The following is a 21397-nucleotide window of genomic DNA, read 5'->3' as shown; positions in this document are numbered from 1 at the left end:
TCCTAACGCTAAGGATGTCCTTTTACCCTTAGTAAAGTTTTATTGGTAAGAGATGACACTGCCCTTAATTTAATATTGAATTATGCGTAAACATCGTGTTTCAATTCCTCTCTCTCAATCTCTCTCTGCCTTTTTATTGAATTTAAATGAACTAGCCTTGACCACGACCACTTAATGATTGATGTGTGTGTATTAGATTTGACCCACAAGTAAGGAAGCAAGACGAAGACATTTGAAGCATTTGGAGAGCAACAACACAATGTAGCCAATTCATCCACAAGATTTTCTCAAGACCTTTACACCCCTCCTCATTTTGTTGTAATCATCCCAACCTTGAGAACTTCCTTCTCTTCTTGGTTCCTCTGTTTTTTATTATTTTGTCCGAATTTTTTTTAATTTGTCTGCTATATTCATGTAAAAGTGGACGACTCTTGTCTTTCTAAAGATTGGATTTTTAATGAGAATTTGATTGGCTTCGAAGCTTATGGCTTTTAATTACTTGATGATCTTTTTGTAGGAGGATGGTGAGGACAAGCCTCTTAATTAATAAATATTGGAGAGAGCATATTCTGAATCACTCTTACGCTATTTCAGTTATGCCCTCTGTTCTGCTTATAGTGATAGGCAGGCTGCAAAGTTGATCATGACTATCTTTGGGGTTTCTGAGGCTTGTCATTCACTTGGTCTCATGCATAGAGATCCTAAGCCTGACAACTTATTGTTTCATAGTGTACGTTGCGGGGGATGCTCCTCTTAAGGCCACAGATTTTGACCTCTCTGTAATATTCTACAAGCCATGTATGGTACCTTCTATGTTAGTTTTGGTGTTACACAATGAATGGATTGTCTCGGTGTTTGTTCAAAACCTTCTTGTCGTTATCTTTTGTAGGTAAAAGTTGGGAAAGATTTCTGATAACTGATATTTTACAGCTGCATATTTTACTTTCTAAATATGTAGGATTTTGCATCAGGTTTGAATTGTAATAATAATTTACATCCTCAAATTCCATGAATTGAGTTTGTTCATATATTCAACCTCCTATTGTAAAGAGAATCGATGAATTTGGTGTTCATGAAGTGGGGGGCCTTGATCACTCCTACTGATTTTGTAGTAGCCATTTTGAAAGTAGAAAGCAGGGGTCTTCACAATTTAAAACAGATCAGACTAGACTTGTAATTCTTTACTTCTAAACTTTTTTTCTAGCTGTGCTTCTATCTTTAATGTACAAGACACTCCGTTGTGTTGTAATAACAAAAAAAACTTTAACAAATTGTCATTTAAAACTTTATGTGTAATATATTTTTTAAAAAAAATTATAACTTAGAGCTTTTCTCAATTCAATATACTTTTCCTTTATTTTATTTTTGAAAATCATAATAAAAAAGAGAGAGGTAGGTTAGATGGTGAAGTTTAATTAGGAAAGAAAGCTTTATTTTGGGGGGGGGGGGGGGGGGGGGGGGCGGGTGTTAAATACTAATTTAAGATGGTAAATACATGTATCTTTTCCTCCATTTTATGAGCATGTGTACCTAAACTAAGTAAAGACATCCCAAAATTCACAATCCTTAAAGTTTATGCAATCTCTTAAATAGTATTTGGTTAATGATTTATAACAAAAAAAAAATAAAGATAATTAGGACAAGCATTTGTTTATAATGGAAATGAGGACAAACATATGTTCCTCTTGGATTTTTTTTTAAAAAAAATGTCCCTCGATACATTTCAAAATTCTTATCTCTCAACAACTTTAGTTTTGACCTATTAATTTTATAGCATTTAATTTTTTACAATTTGATTTGAAAAAACTCCAAAAAAAAATATTAAAAAGAAAGAAATACAAAATCCGGTTACAAATAAAATCAAATTGAAAAGAATTATATAATTTCATCAGCAAGCATGAAAGATATACATATTTGAAGTTTTAATTTAGAGAAATTCTTACATCTAGGTTATTATCAAGAACAATGAATGCACCCCACCCATCTCTATCTATTTTCAAACTAGCAACACGATTGACTCTCATACGTTCATCATTATATACATTTATAATGCTCACCAAAAGTTGGCGATGCATTCAATTCAGTGGGTCTGAGGCATATCTTGGCTCCCTAGATCTTTGAAAATCTTCAAACTAATTTATCAAATTCAAAACCAAGTTTGATTTCTGTGAACCATCACGGTCGTTGATGGCATTGCAAGAAAAATTAAAAAAAAAAAAAGAATTAACCATCCATAATTGAGAGTCACAGCTTGCTAAAAAAAGGTTGAAGATAAAGGAATCGCAATCCTCTCTGTTCCTTGTCCAAGTACGAAGAAAAATTCAGTAACAAGGCATTGTACAGAATCTTAGTCAAGTGCGTATATACGTGCTACTTTAACTCTTTTTTTCTCGTCAAATAGGTCTTCGTATGGGATTTAGTTATGATTGTAATCTTTGAAAAACTATAAACTATACCTTCTGATAATAAGATACACAGAAGGATCGTGATATTAGATTTTAAAGTATTATCAAACAGTACTTAAGAGCAATATCCATAGCAAAGAGTCATGATGGTCATGGTCTAAGCCACACAGCGAAATTCCCAAATGATTACTAGCTAGTAATTTACAACTTTATCTTGGGTATACAATCCTTTATTACTTGAATAATCACAACAAATAAACTTTACCTAACTATATATTGCTTGTTGTAAGGATGATCATGAAATTAGTCTCAAATTTGAATTACCCATGTTGCCTAATTAATTTAATCCATAAAAAGGAAGCATAATCCTTTTAAGTGTGGAGATTAGCAAGAATCATATAGCTCTCAAAGGCTCGAAAACAAGAAATACTTGTATCACTTTGTTGTGTATATGCCTACATATAAAACAATATATATTATTTCTAGAGTACCCAAAAAATTTACACCCACTAGAAATATCATTGTTGGGTTTGCAAGGAACTCTATATTCTATCTACCTTCAAACCTTTTGATGAGATAGGATGCAAGAACATCTTCTTCAAAACCTTAAACACCATAACAATCTGTTGTCTCTTAGACTGAGTAGAAGCACTTATCATGTCTGATTTGGAAATCTTCAACTCTTTCTTGACACGACAAAGGTGCTTCAACTCTCCTCTAGCACATTCAGAATCCAAACTATCAACTGAATATGATCCTTTCTTTCCTCCCAAGGAATCAGAAGAAGCCCTTTGAAGTTCCTCGTCATTGAATTTCTCCCACAACCTATCCATCTTCTCCTCAATACTCTCTATCTTCAATTCCTGACATGTTGTAAAGGAGAAACTTTGCTTGAAAAACGGCAACTCTCTTTCGTCGTCTTCGTAGCGATAATCCGGATAAACTAGTGAAGAAACACGCCATAATGATGGAGAGAATGCAAATTGAGGAAGAGGGTTGGTGATCCTTGGGAAGCTGAAGTCTTCTGTTGACACCATAGTTGCTTTTTCTTGGGGTAACTATTTGGGATGTTTCTGCTTAATATTGCTTAGACTACAAAACAAAGAAAGAGGGAATTATGATATTAGTTTAGAGTTGAAAAATCCAAGAATTTTTTTAATGTGGATTCTATTAATGTCGAGAGACAAAGATAAGTAGCCAATCATCTTAATGTCAATAGAGACTTGAGTCATCTCAGCCATCGCCGGATTGATAGGAAAGGTAAAGAAAAATAGAGAAATTGATTTGCAAGTTAAGCAATTAGTTTCTAATACGATATGTTCTTTTTCCACCATAAGATTTTCACAATTAGTTGATGTGCTTCTTAAATACGTCAATAATATTTCCAATCAATGAAGTAAGTATTACTGCTTCTTAAAATTGTATTTTTCATTTAAAAAACATCAAATTAATATATTTAATTTTTAAGTGTTTTTTAATAGTTTTGATATTTTAATATTAAAAATAAATAATTAAAAAATATTTTAAAAAAAACCAGATGTTGTTTAACCAGAAGAAAAAATCAAGGAAAAAAGGAGGTGTGTGAACCAGATTTTGTTTAATTTAATGGTTGAAAGATACATGCAACTCCTATATGCAAACTCAAGTCAACAAGATGGTGAGAAAATAGAATGAAGTGGATGGCCATGGCCGGCTGGACCACCACCCACCACTAATTGAAGATGGTCCTCCAAATGCTGGTTGAGGGAAACCACATAAAGTTACAGTCGTTTATATAGTGCAAATTGTATATTTGTTTTCCGAGTACTGGACCATGTGGTATCTATGAGCCTGACCATTTCTGCAGGTCAAACTTGCTATTGAAGGATTAGTTTAGATGGCAGCAATTTTATTATCATTCCATTTATGATTAAATCCAGAAAAAGAGAGTAGTTTTACTAAATAATTCAATTTACTTTGGTAACAGTTCAACAATCTTGGTTTATAATTTTTAAACTCGATTCAGAAATTAATTTGAAACAAGTTCTAATTCACGAATTAGATAGCTCAACTCATGTTAATCCATCTTAAATCAATTTTTTATTTTATAAAAAAAATTTAAAATAATATTATTTTGAAAAAAAAAAAAAACAAGTTATGATTTTTTTCTATATTGATTAGGTTATAGATCAACCTGATTTTTTAATCAATTCTCTTATAAATCTTAGATCACCCTAATTACTAATTAACCTGTAAGATTATGTCGGGTTTTAAACAATGTCTTGAATAAGGAAGAAGATGATGAGGAAAATATATAATATATTAAGACCTACGATTTAAAAAAGAAAATCGAGGACACGCATGGGGGCAAATACTATATTTGTGTGCTTATAAAAAAATTCCCTAAATCAATTAATTTTCTTTTTTAATTATCTAACTGCATCATGACAACAATTTTCTTAATTCACTGTACAATTTTCTTAATTCACTGTACAATTTTCTTTTGACCTTTCCTGCCCATTGATGATTGAACTGTCTATAAATTAAGGTGCTGGTGACGCAGTCAACCAAGTCCACTGATTCAAACCTTTCAATGGCATCTCATCCTATTATATTACAACCTATTTAATTAGTTTCCCAAAAAAAAACATCATCATTAAAAGTACAAAATATATTAAAATTTTCTTAATTCACTCTCTTGTCTTTGTTTCAACACTCAACATTAATAACGTTCCCAGAAGGCGTTAGAACAAGAAAGAAGAAACAAGCCTTTGAAGGGCTTTCTTCGAAAGTTGAACAGTAGACCTGGAACCGGTAGACTGGGTAATCAGGACAAAAAATCACAAGTAAATAAAAGGCTGTCCAATTTACTTTGTGTTTTTGGGAAAGTCAGAAGACATACATACATGATTGTAAAAAAGAAAAGAAAAACCCTAAATAAATGCATGATGTGTGTGTATGATTTATGGCTGTTAGTGGGAAATGGTGGAGGTTTTGTTGTTGACCGAGTTCCATAAAAATATGCGGTCCTCTATATTTCATAAAAGGTTGTCCAAGAAAAACTCAACTTGCGCGCACCTCGACTAATTCCTTTATATTCATTCATGCTTATTGGTGCATAATTTCCAAGCAATTAAGGTTGGATCCATGATGATGATTTATGTGTCTAATTGCGATATTTCTTCATGATGTTTCAAAAGTCAATCCATCAAATACAATTTTAATTTTTTGTTTTTGTTGCATCCGCCTTCTAGAACCTATCAAGTTTAGATAGGTTCTACGTCAAGACACAGGAGAAGAAACAGTGATTTCGCTAGAAGTTTTAGTTTCTATACTAGTTAGGTGCCCGCACTACACCGCGGGCTCACCTTTAACTTTCTAAAAAAATTAGGAGCAGGATTCAAGTTTATTTAGATCCTACTAGACTAGATCTCAAGCATATTTGGGTCTGCTGTAGCCAGGACCCAAGGTTATTTTAGATCCTGCCAACCTGGCTCAAGTCTAGCCTTGAGTTAGCCTTGGACTAGGCTTTGGACCAGGCTGTGCAGGACCCAAGGTTATTTGGATCATGTACATAGTAGGATCCAAGTTTATTTTTGGATCCTGCAATTAATAATTTGTATGTAATTTATAAATGAAAATAAATGTAAAATTAAGTGTAATTTGATAAAATTATTATTACAATACATTTGGTAAAATTAGTAAATGATATAATATTTTCTTTCATATTCATCAATTATTTTATTAATAATATTAATTACAATAAAATATACTCTTATAAATTTTACTGAAAATAATAATATTTATAATACAAATCATAATATTTTTAGTGTTAATATCATTAATTATTATAAAAATAATATTATTTATAACTCCAAAAATAATAATATTTTTTATATTAATACTATTAATTATACTAAAAAATATATTAAGAAAAAATATAATAATAATTTTATTATTAATTATACCCAAAAAAATAATATTAAGAGAACAAATAATAATAGTTTCGAGATCAACACTATTAATTAGACTAAAAAAATAATAATATTTTTAACACCAATACTATCAATCATACAAAAAAAATATATTAAGAAAAAATATAACAATTCTTTTAATATTAATTATACTAAAAAAATAATATCAACAAAACAAACAATAATATTTTTACTATTAATACTCTAAAAATTAGTTATACTAAAAAAAGAATAATAAGAAAACTAAGAATAATATTTTTAATACCAATACTTGTAATTATACTAAAAGTGTAGGCAGCCTAAGCACCACGTGGCGCTTTGGCTGCACCCAAGAGGAAGCAGACCAAGCTCCAGGTGGCGTTGGGCTGCGGGCTTGGGTTGGTGTTGTCCAAGCGCCACGTGGTGCATGGTCTGCCCGTGGCCAGGACCCAATTCTATTTTTGGTCCTGCCCTACCAGGCCCAAGGCTAACCTTGGGTTATGCCTGTGAGTGCCCAAGCCAAAGCACCACGTGGCGCTTGAACTGCAGCCAAGAGGAAGCAAGCCAAGTGCCACGTGGCGTTTAGGCTGTCCGCTTTCAGGAGGGAACCCAAGTGCCACGTGTCCTAATGTGATTTTTTTCATAGTAATAGCAGTTTTTTAAAATTTATTAATAATGATAATAATATTTATGCTCTTATAAATTTTAATGAAAATACTAAAAATTTTAAAATACAAATAATAATATTTTTAGTGGCGATAATATGAATTATTATAAAAATCATATTATTTATAACACCAAATATAATAATATTTTAGAGATTAATACTATTAATTATACCAAAAAAATAATATTAAGAGAACAAATAATAATAGTTTTGAGATCAACACTATTAATTAGACTAAAAAAACAATAATATTTTTTATATTAAGAAAACATATAATAATTCTTTTAATATTAATTATACAAAAAAAAATCAACAAAACAAACAATAATATTTTTACTATTAATACTCTAAAAATTAGTTATACTAAAAAAAGAATAATAAGAAAACTAAGAATAATATTTTTAATACCAATACTTGTAATTACACTAAAAGTATAGGCAGCCCAAGCGCCACGTGGTGCTTTGGCTGCACCCAAAAGGAAGCAGACCAAGCTCTAAGTGGCGCTGGGCTGCGGGCTTGGATAGGTGTTGTCCAAGCGCCACATGGTGCATGGTCTGCCCGTAGCCAGGACCCAATTCTATTTTTGGTCCTGCCCTACCATGCCCAAAGGCTAGCCTTGGGCCATGCCTGTGAGTGCCCAAGCCAAAGCATCACGTGGCGCTTGGACTGCAGCCAAGAGAAAGTAGGTCAAGCGCCACGTGGCACTTGGGTTGTCCACCTCCAGGAGAAACTCAAGCGCCATGTGTCCCAATGTGTTTTTTTTTCATAGTAATAGCAGTTTTTTAAAATTTATTAATGATGATAATAATATTTATGCTCTTATAAATTTTAATGAAAATACTAAAATTTTTAAAATACAAATAATAATATTTTTAGTGGCAATAATATGAATTATTATAAAAATCATATTATTTATAACACCAAATATAATAATATTTTAGATATTAATACTATTAATTATACCAAAAAATAATATTAAGAGAACAAATAATAATAGTTTTGAGATCAACACTATTAATTAGACTAAAAAAATAATAATATTTTTTATATTAAGAAAAAATATAATAATTCTTTTAATATTAATTATAAAAAAATCAACAAAAAAAAATAATATTTTGACTATTAATACTCTAAAAATTAGTTATACTAAAAAAAGAATAATAACAAAACTAAGAATAATATTTTTAATATCAATACTTGTAATTACACTAAAAGTATAGGCAGCCCAAGCGCCACATGGCGCTTGGGCTGCACCCAAGAGCAAGGAGACCAAGCATCAAGTGGCGTTGTGCTACTGGCTTGGGGTGGTGATGCCCAAGCTCAACGTGGTGCTTGGCCTCCACCCAAGAGGAAACAGACCAAGCACTAGGTGGTGCTGTGTTTGCTCAGTCCCAGGCAGGCAGCTCAAGCGCCACATGTGCGCAGCCTCAGGAGGCGCGCTTCCAGCCTAGCGCTTGGGGCCTGCAGGCTACAGCCTCCCTAAATGCCCCCACCAACAGTGCAGTCAACAGTGCAAGCACTCACAATGCATAGTACCCGCGCTACAGTGCAGTCCACAATGAAAGCGCTCACAATGCATCCATAATGCAATCCACAGTGAATAGTAGCCCGCGTTACAGTGAAACACTTATCCCTTTTATATATATATATATATATATATATATATATATATATATATATATATATATATATATATTATACTCTTACGATAATAGAGAAAAACTAGTTAATTGGCTTGAGTTTTGACCAAACTTTTTAAGATGTTAAAAAAATATGCTGATATTTCTAATTTTTTTAATATACTAAAATGAAATGATGATATTATGGATCCATCTAGGCTAATCGATCATGCATGGGCCAAATTTGGCTTCGTAACATTGTTTTTTCTAAAACCATGTTGCACTGAACCAGAGCTGCTTACCTTGTTTCCTTTAACATCCCCACATGCAAGTGACAAACACTTTGACAATGCATAGAACAGTTCTGCTATGTGAAGTAAGATGCTTTGTGTTGAACTGTTATCATAAACAGAAGTCATTGTTATTGAAAAAGCAGCAAATATTGTAATGGTCACATTATTTTACTTTACTCTTGCTTATTGTTCTTATAATTCTAAGAGATCATTTGTCCTCGCAAATAAGCATGCTGCATGAGCAGAGTAGAGATACAAGGCACTGCAGTTGATCCTTCGAATACAAATTTGAGTGTTAATAACCCATGGATGGACAGTATTGAATAAGATAATTAGCAAGTGTGACTACAGCTATGAAATTTCCAGTCTCTTAGAATTGTAAAAATATCCAATCTCATTACCCACGACTTACTAAGCTATGCCACCAACAAGGATGAAGCAAGCAGAAGGAATTGGTTTGTATATTGAAACCCTCGAAAGGACTGCAGAGTGTGCAGGCCAGACATGCAGTCTAAATTAATCCACACTTTTACGATTTTTCATAAGGACACAATAGATTTTATCCCATAATTTGTAGTTTCTACAGAGGTAATAAGGTAAAAACATCAATCTGAAGTTGGAAAATACCAAAACTGTAGCAGCAACTCATTCCATGATCCTGACCCAGAAGTTGGGGAACGTTGCGTCCAATCGATTAACTTGAAGTGGATCGTGTTTCCTTATTTCCATGGCTCCATCCCATCTAGCATCTGCTGCATACAGGTTTGACAAAACTACATAGTTCCCAATATTCTCTGCTTGAATTTTATATAAATGGTCCGCTACAAAGCAGTCCAATTCCACTTCATGACGGGTCCTAAACCATAACCGTGAATCTCTTTCCCAAACCAGGAAGCAATATTCTCGTCTAGAGATCCACGCACAGGTAGAATATTAGCTAAGATTGTATATTTTGGCTTTGTTTGACCTTTCAGCATCGAACTAAACAATGTTAATGCATCATCCATCAAATTATTCTCTGCAAACCCTGCAATACTCACATTCCATGAAACAACATCTTGGTCCTCAATACCGTCAAAAGGAGCATAAGCATCATGGAATATATTGTTGATGCTAGCTGTGATTCACTTTTGATGTTTTCATCAGTTGAATTGACGTGAAAAGGAATTCATAGTGCGTATGGTGAATATCCTTCAACTCCCTTTGATTCTTTTGTGGATTTCTGTTGGATTTTTATAGGAAACCCTGCAAGTACATTTCTTGACGGAGGTTGAGTAGGATGGAAAACAAGAAGACTGTTCGCTCTGTTCGTTTCTTGGTGATGGCAATTGCCCCAATGGAGTCTTCATGGTGATTTATGGCCCACTAGTGGAAAACATTGGGAGGCAGTCGGGATGCAAAGCGAATGGTAACTGGGTTTGTTATAAGGCAAACTCATGGGTTATAATACGTCAAAACCTCAAAATCCTACGGGTTTCTTACATTAAAGACCAAGCAAATCCATGTCTCCACTTACAAATTTTTATATATAAAAAACTAGAAAAACTAGAAAATAAAAATCCTAAACTGAAAAAAAAAAAAGGAAAAACTTTTTTTCTCAAAAAACTCCAGCATCACATTGTTTTGAAATTGGGTGAAAGAGGGGAGATGAAATCGTACAATTAACACTTTTGATCATTCCTTCAGGGAAGATGAAAGAGGGGAGCATTTGAAATCATGTGAGAAGAAACGAAACAAAAGTTTCTTGTGGCATTGAAACGTAGTGAAGAAATTGGTGGCAGTGTATGCATGGATGGTGTGCTTTCAAAGCCCACAGCACCTGAAAGAAGGATTGCAGTCCTGCCTCAATGGGGATAATTGATATTTTACATTCTGTTTTGGAGGGAATTATGTAAAATAATAGTTCCTAACGGCGAGTGGTTACACTATTAACTGTAAAATGATATTGTCATGAAGGGCAGGTTATGGGCATAAATATACCTTAACGCCATCCCGAATCCATTGTGCATATCCTGTATCAGGAATTGGCGTAATGGTTCCCCAACCTCTGGGATGACATTAATTGAGAGCTTGCCCAAAATGTATGGATGGTGTACTTTCAAAGCCCACGGCTGCTGAAAGAAAGTTTGCAGTCCTGCCCGCATGTGGATCATCCATTCTGCTTATCCTGTTCAGGAATTGGCATAACGGTTCCCCAGCCTCTGGGATGACATTGAGAGCTTGCCCAAAATGTCGTAAAACGTCTCACTGCCATCCCAAGTCTGATTTTGTATATCCCTCGTTTAGGATTGATCTCTCCATACTTGGTGCCATAGGTGAATACTGTGGCATTTTTTCGACAATTTGTAAAAAAGAAAAAAGATTTAAGAACTTCGATGGTAATGATTGCTTTTGTAAGTATTACCTCTGCCTGTTTCCCTTGGAACATGGCTCCTTTTACGTTCATTTACTTTCATCTCGGAGAGCTTCATCTTTACACTCCTTATAATGAATAGCAGGTTGTGTTGTGCTGTAGCACACTGTCATGCCAGGCTCGTACACATGGAAACATCACAAGCCGCCACCAAGGAGGTCACCACCTCGTCGAAGATCCAATGCAGCGGATATGGATGCATCATTTGATTATTTTGGAAAATATGCTGGACATGTTTGATGATAGTGTCTTGGTTATGATAATTCCTTCGATCCCTTTCATGAAGATTATCATCAGGACATCTTTGATTATGCGAATCACTTCGATGACATGTGAACATTTTCATTGAATGGATTGGAATAAATTATATCTGAGTTAAAAGAACTGATAACTTGGTCCTTCTAGTCAATCATAAGTTAAATCTTTGATCATGAACTAATTCATGGATCTATTACCTTTTCAATTGAGATCTAAATTGGCGACTCAATGAGTTTTTTCCACAACCATCATGAAATAGTCTTTCTCTTTATCACTAGAGGGACCAACTTATTATTTTCTTAAGAATACAATGACGTAACAACTTGCTTAAATTCGTTATCTTTATTGAATGAAATCCTAATTTCTACTAGAATATAGTGCAGGAAGGCAACAAGAGATTTAAAGTTTTAACCATATTATTAAGTTAGGGCTAAGTTAATGGATTATCGGGTTAACAACCGAGTTTAATAACACCGGTTTAAAATGAGTCCCAAAAATAAAAACACACTCTCTTTGCTCTGCAATAGTGCACGACACAACTCCTCCTCGTATTCCTATTTGGTACTTTATATAAAAATAAAAAAAGATTCTTCCTTTACTTTCCTACCTTCGAATCCATCAACTCATCTCTCGCTTTTCACTCTCTCTAGCTTTAAGAGAGAAGCCAATCTGCAACCACCGCTGTAAGAGAGGAAGGAGAAGATGCCGCCACCTACAGGACCAGGAGGAGGAGGAGGAGGAACTGGTGGTGGTGAAGTAGGGCAACAGAGACAAGGACAGCAACAACAACAAGGAGGGATGGGGCAAACAATAACAGGGATAATAAGGATGGCTGTTTTTTGGTATTTCATCTCTAAATTCATCTCTCCCAAAAAAGCCCCCACTGACCCTTCCATCCTAATCTCCAATCTCTTCCAAAAAGGAGAGTCTTTGGTATGTATTTTTCATGTTCTACTGTTTTTTGTTCTGATCTGGGCTCTCTTTTTTCCTCTGACTTTTGTCTTCATTTTGAAAAAGTTTTGATCTTTCTTCCTGGGTTGATCCTGGATTGGTGCATTTTATTGTTGGTGTTAAAATTGCTGAGATTAAACAAAAATCAGATATTTCCACGTAAGGGAGTTGTTTTCAACATGCTAATTTTGGTTTTTGAGCATCTATGTCATGTAAAGATTGTTCTGTTGCAAAATTTGTGAGCAGGTTCACAATTTTGGAATTTTATGCTTCTTTACCCAGTATTTTTCGACCTTCTGTAATGTGGAATTTTCCTTTACCTGGATATCACTGCCCTTGTAAGCTATGAAATAGGATTTAGAAGCATTTGTGAGCAGTTGCTTCGTAGTGCGTTTGCGTGGCTGTGACTAATGCAGCGCATATTTCCGTGTGCTTGAATTTTCACGTTTTTATTTGCAAAGTTCCATCTTGTCGTACAAGATGAATTGATATGGTGAATAGATACTGCTGAATCAGGGGCATAGGGATTATGTAGAACTAGGTGAGAATGAACGAGAGAGGGTTTGTCCCCCGCCGGTTGAATGAAAAAAAAGAGGGGGAGGGAAGTCTCTGAGTGACCCCATTTAAAAGGTTAGGAGTGAAACTTTGTAATGGCAAGCAGGAGCAGCTACTCATCGTTCAATTGAACTAGAGTGACTATGCCTGTATAGTGGCATAGCAGGGAGGAACCTACTTACTCTTTTTGATGATCTTTTAGGAGAGAGAGGGTTGTATCAGCTAGAACCCATCAAGCAGTGAGAATGCTTCCTGAATCACCTCACCTGCTGACCTTCTTGCTATTTTGAAGGAATTGAATCTGGGATCAGACAAGATTAGGTTATGCCGAAGAGGTAGTTGGATTGAAAGTCTACTTCATGGTCTTGGGAGTCAGAAAGCACAGTAGATTTTGAGCCTTATGACTGGTCCTGACACAGTACAGGCCATCACTCTTTTAGTTGAGTTGTCGCGCCTTGAGGCAGTCCTCTCTTTCCAGTGCTGTATGAAAAAAAGGTCTTGAATATTTTTAAGTTCTAGTTTTTATCATGTTGTCTTTTGATATAACGAAAGACTGATTTTTTAGCCTGGTTCAGTTAACCACATTTGGTTTTCCTTTTAACTGTTTTTAGTGGGGTCTGAATTTTCGACATGGGAACCTTATGCTTGTTTTCCTTGTATTCTTTTAAAAGTTTGCAATCTATTCTAACTGCTATAAGCTGTGAAGTGGGAGGTAGGAGTGTTTGCTAGCAGAGTTACCTTCCAAATGCTTTAAGCATAATACTGATTACAAATATCAAAAAAGGAAAACAGTGTTTGATTCCATATGCTATGTTGCTGGAAAGCATGAACCTATGCACATTTGAAGTATGTAATACAGTCATCTAAACGTTATAATTTTTGCAAGTTCAAACCAAGTAGGCCGACTTTAATCTTCCTACAGACATCAGAAAAGACATGGATGTTTGCAGCAAAGGATTTAGAATATAAGTTTCACAAGATTAAGAAAAAAATAAAATGTAATAGAAATTTACATGTGGAAAAATTTTGTATTTAGTAACTCTATTCAACTACCTTTTCCCTGTCATATATATGTTCATGACGCTGGCATGCTCCTTTTGCTTGTGATTTATTTTGTTATGTAGCAGTTCTATTCTAATTGAATTTCATCTGCTTTCAGGATATGTGGTTCTATCTCTCCGAGCATGAAAGGTTTAATGACTTCTCTAATGAAGGCGCGCTTATTTGGCATGAAACTAATATACCTTATGCTGTTTGGGGACCAGAGAGTACAAGGTCTCTTTCTTTGAAATACCATCCATCTGAGGTACTTTGTGTTGCAAGCACTGAATCTAACTTCATTTATCATATTTTCAAGCACAGCTTATAGGATTATATTCTGAAGACGAATCATGATGCTTATATTTGTTTTCCCCACATAAACTACCCATAAACATGAAGGCGTATTCTCTCTCAGGCATTGAAGCACAATGGCACTCTTTATGGCCACATTTTCTTTGCACAATCTGGATATCCACCAGATCCCAGTGATCCTGAGTACCAGCCTCTTGCTGCCTTTGGAAGAACACATCGTATGATTCCTTCCATGCACACCATGTTCATCTTTTCTTTCTTCATTTGATAACATATTGATTGATACAAATTCAATGTTAAAGTAGCTCTTCCTTTTCATTGATTGCAGCTGTTGTCACATACTTGCCCAAGTCAAAATCAGATAAAAGGAAGAGCCTGTGGGGGAATTCCAAAGACTCCGAGGAGGTTGAAGCAGCATCTCAGGTCTCTTCTTGGCTGTTGATCATTTGTAAAATTACTTTAAGATGAATTTTCCACAGATGACCTTTATCAAAAAGAAAACTCAGTATTTTTCTTATATGTGTTTATGGTTGATATGTTTATGATAATTGCTTTAATAATAAAGCCTGCTAAATCCTCTGAGAAACCAAGTCTTGTCCGAGATTTGGGGGCACCATTGTTCTCCGTGCCCATTTCTATCCTGAATAGTTCTCAGAATTTTGTTCTCTTAGCATTCAGAATTTTGTTGTTTTCTACCATTTGCCTTTTATTCTTTTATGATTTTTTTTTCTATGTAATGTCATGCATTTACGTAGTCCTTACACAGATTCACGTTGATTGCTTCAGGTGGTTGATGATAGTCAAGCCGATTCTAAAGATGATGGCCCTGTAGAATGGATTTCATATTGGAAACCTAATGTTACCATTAATCTAGTTGATGATTTCACAAAGTATGTTTCTTCTCAATTTCAAGGTTCTGTAAGATTTTGTTTCTACTAGAAAAAAAAATTAAGTTGAAAATAGGAACTTATGGATCATCTAATTATTTATTTCATGGCTTTATAAGTATTCAAATAAATTGTTTGGAAACTAAATAAGATTGGAAAAACATGAAAGAGGCTTGGCAAATTGCAGATGGGGATTTTCTTTTGCTTCTTTTTTTTCATATATTTAAATTTTATCAATGCCTGTATAGCTTATACCCACTCTCTTTTCTATTTCTAATCATGATTATGCACTGCTTTGTGGGTAATTAAGCTAATTGTTTGGCCTTTATCTTTTCTCTGCAGATACCCCCATAATGCTGTACCTCCAAATATTGCTCCTTGTATCCTTAAATTCTGGTATTTCTTCAAGTATAAATTTATTTATGTGGTGTTTCGTTTCCCTTCCCTGAAAATCTTGAAAGAACTTTGTTGGGTGTCATTTTGAAATGGTTCAAACAATTTAGCTGGCAAAGTTGAGCCCCTTCCTTTATCAATTCTGTACTTACAAAATTTTATTGTTTCTCAGTGGAAGCTGTAGAGAAATTTACCAGCATGAGAATAAAAAAAAAGTGATAATTATCTTATGTTAATGGAAAGCTACTTTGCTGTTGTAGTGGCAAGTGTTTAGTTTGATTATGATACAACTAATTATATCTCAATGCATATGTGCAAACATAAATGACTCACTGTACAATTACACTATATCTTGTGCACATATATTGTACAGTTGATGGCAATAAATATATAAAAGTAGCAAAGGGTTATGTTCAAAACAAAATTATGGCATGCTTTTGATGTGGCTGCTAAGCTTGCTACAGCATTCGTGTCAAAATAAAAACTATCATGTTGTCACTTTGGCTTTGAGTTCTTGACTTCAGATATTCAGACTTGAATGTTGAGCCTACTTCAGGGAATTACTTCCCCACCCTATTCTTCAACGAGTTCTGGCTGCTTCGAGATAAATTTATCGCAATTAATGATACTGTGACAGAATTGACACTTAATTTGGAGGTGGGTCCTATAAGCACGACAAAATGGCAGCTATTCCTGCAGATTGATCAGTCATTCCAGGTTCATCGTAGTTATGGAAGCATGCTTGAAGGCGAGGCTGATGAACTGAAGGTACCACTTAATTGTATTCAGATCACAATATGAAGTTGGGTGACTGGAGAGTCTAGATTTTGTTGGAATATGATAAAATATTTCTACTTTTAACTTGAAATCCACTTAGTTACATATATTCTCACTTATCATTTCCATTCCAAAATTGTCTTAGATTAGAGACAACATGGAGTTGCTGAAATTTGATATAACTCCATTGTTATGTTCAAGTTGGTTTAGTTAGTTTCTAATTAGTTGACTTGGATATTTAAGCCATTGATTACCATGCATAAATTACATGTTATAAGGCATAATAGACTTCACCATCCTTTCTTTATGTGGGAAGCAAAGCCTTTTCCTAAGAGCTTGTTTTTCTAATTGAAGTTTCATAGTGAGAATCATATGCTTCTTTGGAAACTTGCTTTTTAGAGTCGAGTTGCCAAATAATTGAAGTTTGTTGCCTGGTTAATTGATATATGATGGTCAAATTAATGATGTGACTAGACTCTGACAAAAAAAGGTAAATAATTATAAGTGACTGAATGTGTCAGAATAAATTTGATTGAGTGGAACATCATATAATTATAGCTTCATGAAGCTAGATCCTAGGTTTGCAAGTTAACTTCTGTTTGTTTGTGTGCTTGCTACTTTTTAAAGCCAATGTGAAAGTTAGAAAAATCGTGTGTTTCCTCAGTTTTCCATGTATTGATTAATTGATAATTTTTGTAGAGGGTGTTCTTGGAAGGAAATCCTTACCTCCTGGTGATCACAATGGTCGTTTCAATGCTTCATTCAGTGTTTGACTTCCTGGCATTCAAGAATGGTGAATTACGTCCCACTACAATAATAAAGTTCTATTTAACTCTGGATTTGCTCTGTCCGCTGATGCCTTTTATGAGATGTATATGAAGTTCTTGTTAAATTTTTTTCCTCTTCAGATATCCAATTTTGGAACAAAAATAAGTCTATGGAAGGACTGTCTGCAAAGTCTGTTGTTGTGAGCTTTATATCTCAGCTCATTGTCTTTCTCTATCTGCTTGACAATGACACTTCATGGATGATACTTGGAAGTTCTGGGATTGGTTGCTGCATTGAGTTTTGGAAAATAGGGAAAGCTATGCACATAGAGGTATTGATCCCGATTATATATACTGATTTTTTATACTGTCTGTGTGGGTGTCTGTGACTCCATGCAGCGCAAAGATTGATGCAGTTGCTATGGTTTTACTAATGTAAATAGTTTTTCACATGAAAAAAAAAGTGGCTTATTTGTTTTGCATTTGTTACATCTCTTGTTACAACACCTATATTCAATCTTCCTTCACAACATTTTCATTAGTGTGCACATTCTTGCTTCTATCTTTAGCTGCTCACATGCCGTTGTAGCACATAATGGGCAAAATTCGTTTTCTCATCTTCTCATTTTTAAATTCTGCATGTTACAGTTGCTGATTTGACATCCATTCTGCAGCTTGTATAAATGTCGGTAATTTTAGTTTCTGAGTTTTCAATTAAGCAAATTTCACAATTGTTCTCATTTGTCTCCAGATTGATAGAAGTGGAAAAATCCCTATGTTAAGGTTCCGAGATCGCGAATCATATGCAGGGAATAAGACAAAGGAATATGATGACATTGCAATGAAGTATTTGTCCTATGTGCTCTTCTTCCTTGTTGCATGCTCTTCTGTTTACTCACTAATGTATGAGCGCCACAAGAGCTGGTATTCCTGGATTCTTTCTTCACTCACCAGCTGTGTGTACATGTTTGGTAAGCTACTGTTTTCATCCATCCATGCACTGTCCTCTATATTTTTTGCTTAAACCCTTCTCAACAAATTGAAATTGTGTTACAGAACAGGAATTTGTAAAATGTTTTTCCAGCCTGCATACAGCATAGTAATATTAGGATCTTGACTTGAAAATATTACAATATTAGTAGCCTTGTGTAGTTGAGAATTCTGTTTTCAAATTGTATTTTGACTAATAAAAATTCCAAAATTATTTGACTTGTAAAGCCAGTATGGTTGTAGATTTGAATCTAGCATATTTTTGTTATACTTTTTTATAGATATTGCTGTTGTGGTCATTTTTGTTCTTACATGCAAGCGATGCAATAAGAACTACTAATCATTAAGTTCTTTTCTCGTATTGTTAAGGTCACGATCTCTAGATTTGTCATCAGCATGTTTTCTTGTAGACGTCTAGGTTTAGTCACTCAAATAAAATTCAGTTTGTCATGGTAATGAGTTTATACCAACTTCATACATCATTTTGTATTAATAATTACTTCATTATTGCAGGTTTTATCATGATGTGCCCTCAGTTGTTTATAAATTATAAGCTGAAGTCTGTGGCACATCTCCCATGGAGGCAGATGACATACAAGTTCCTTAACACCATTATTGATGATCTTTTTGCATTTGTCATCAAAATGCCAACATTGCATCGGCTATCTGTCTTCCGAGATGGTGAGATATAATCAGCATTCTACTATTTCTCTTTCCACAGTCATGGTACCAAAGTCAGTTAGCATTTACACTGGATGGCATTAGAATGTATCACTATCATCCCTTTCCATGTCGATTACCCTGATATATCCTTAGCCCACTCCATCTCTTCTGTCCTGAGCTTCAACCTGAAGCCTGAAGACAATAAAAACCTCGTTGTTCACAAAGCAGCTTTGCACCTTTGCTGTTGCCAATGTTACACTACGATTCAGACAATGAAATTCTCCCAGTATTGAGAAGAGGGTAGAAGTGCACAAGCCATTAGCATTGGTGAAACTTGGAAGCCAACTCCTGCTGCATGGATAGTCAATTCAAATACTTGGGGCTAAATGTTTGAATAAGACTATTTAATTATGGTAGTTTAATTTGGTTTGCTGTGAAAAACGTTGAATCCCGTTGCTTAAATTGTCCTGTATGTAATGTGCTTTGTGAGTATGATTCAGTCATGCACTTCTCTCACGTCATTTTCTTATATCTTGCAGATCTTATATTTCTGATATACCTATATCAGAGGTGGGCTTATCCAGTGGACAAAACTCGTGTAAATGAATTTGGTTTTGGTGGTGAGGATGATCAGGCATCGTCTGGTGAAGTAACTCCTGCAAAAGAGGAAGAGAAGAAGACCAACTGAGCTAATTTTTTGTCAAGTCCTTTGGAACTAGAGCACATAACTAAGTTCATAGGATATTTCTAACTTTTTGCTCCTTTCTTTTTGATAATTATCATAGAATGTTGATCCTGAGTTAGTGGTTATAGGTCAGTGGTAAATTCTCTTTAAGATTTGTTTTGATTGCAAAGTAGTGATGGAATCCCTTTCCTGGGTTATGCCAGTTCCACATATTATTACTCTCTACTAGTTACATTATCCGCGCGATACCGCGGGTTAATTTTTTTATATATAAATAAAATAAAATAAAAACCTAAAATTTAAAAATATTAGCTCTTTTTGTAATACTATATCCAAGAGTCTTGGTTTGGTTTGACTGGAACGCCTGATCCAAAAATAATATTTATAATATTAATAATAACATTAAACTTGCATGATCTAAGTTTAAGTAAGTTTGATTGCAACACCAAACCTAATAGCCTTGAATGTGGGTCTAGCTGTAAGGTCGTGTCATAAAAGTATGATAATTAAATAGATTAATAAAAAAGAAAAAAAACAAAGAAAAAATATCAACAGGAAGAAAAAAAACTAATGAAGAAAAAGAAAAAAAAATCTGAATTAACTGGGTTAATCTTTTATTCCAGGTTAACCAGTCAAATCTGGGATTCACGTAATGAAAGTTTGATAACTAAATAGAAAAAAAAATTGACGGGTGAACTGGGTTAAACCGTCAAACCAGGTTAACCCGTCAAGCCCGGGATACGTGTCATGAAAGTCTGATAATTAAATAAAAAGAAATTTAACATTAACAAACTAAACTAAATGAAAAAAATTAATTAAAAAGAAAAAAAAATTCCGGGTTAACCAGTCAAACTCGGAATCCGTGTCATGAAAATCTGATAACTAAATAAAAAAAATAACATTAACAAACTAAATTAAAAAAAAATATTAAAAGAAAAAAACATAAAAAAAAAACAAAACAAAAAAAAAGAAAAAAAAGATAGGTCAGAGTATTTTAGTATATGTTATTATTATTATATTATTATAAATATAATTATAATATATAAAAATACAGGTACGAGGAAAGCTATAGTGTTTTCCACGCCTAGAGTATTACTTAATTTGTAGATTAGAAAGGGATGCTAATTATGAACAATCCTGCTTCGAGCACGGCCGTTGTACAATACATCGAAGAAATGAACCTTCATGCTTTAGGTTTTCCAGGTAAGTTCCAGGATTTTATCCCAAGAATTTGTTTCAGACTAAATTGTATAATTCAGGATTTCAATTAACAAAAACTAAACGTACTGTTGATAATGCATTATGCTCTCTTTCACGAATCATCATGGATTGGAGTGCTATTTTTTTAAAAAATCAATTTGTTTTTTGAATTTATTTTATTTTGTATAATTGAGCTTTTTCAGATCTAAATTAGCTTCAAATTATTTTAGAAAAAATAATTGGATTGAGAGATAAAGGAATTAAAGTAAAAATTTAAAGTGTAAAATAGGTGGTGTTTTCAAACTTTATACACTATATTTTGGTTGGTTTATAATTGATTGGTTTTTTAAATTATTAAAAATTTAATTTTGATACAAAATTTTTTTCTTATGAAGACAAAGAGACTTGCTGAATTATGGTTTAAAAAGAAAAAATCATCATTAATAACTATTCTAGCCAACAAAATAGTTGATAATAGTACCAATAAGTTCATTTTAATTATAGTTTCATCTAGGTGTTTTTTTTATTATCCTTTCTTAAAAAATCAAAGACTTGTTTTTCTACCCACTCTAGTTGCTAGATTCTGAAG

The 21397-nt window shown here is 33.9% G+C and overlaps 1 protein-coding gene across 1 annotated transcript; it reads left to right on the top strand.

The window, feature by feature from the left end:
- The first annotated feature begins 12097 nt into the window (after positions 1-12097).
- Positions 12098-19818, top strand: LOC7484098 (uncharacterized). Its single transcript, XM_024590766.2, has 12 exons — positions 12098-12520; positions 14253-14399; positions 14550-14664; positions 14775-14869; positions 15233-15336; positions 15676-15713; positions 16259-16494; positions 17203-17296; positions 17412-17602; positions 18022-18241; positions 18774-18941; positions 19463-19818. The coding sequence occupies exons 1-12, from the start codon at positions 12290-12292 to the stop codon at positions 19609-19611; spliced, it is 1788 nt and encodes a 595-aa protein (XP_024446534.1). The 5' UTR covers positions 12098-12289; the 3' UTR covers positions 19612-19818.
- The last annotated feature ends 1579 nt before the right edge of the window (positions 19819-21397 follow it).

Source organism: Populus trichocarpa, chromosome 18 (genome assembly GCF_000002775.5).
Source record: "Populus trichocarpa isolate Nisqually-1 chromosome 18, P.trichocarpa_v4.1, whole genome shotgun sequence".
Classification (NCBI taxonomy): domain Eukaryota; kingdom Viridiplantae; phylum Streptophyta; class Magnoliopsida; order Malpighiales; family Salicaceae; genus Populus; species Populus trichocarpa.
The sequence above is the reverse complement of the archived record's forward strand: the minus strand, read 5'-3'. Positions and strand labels throughout refer to the sequence as shown.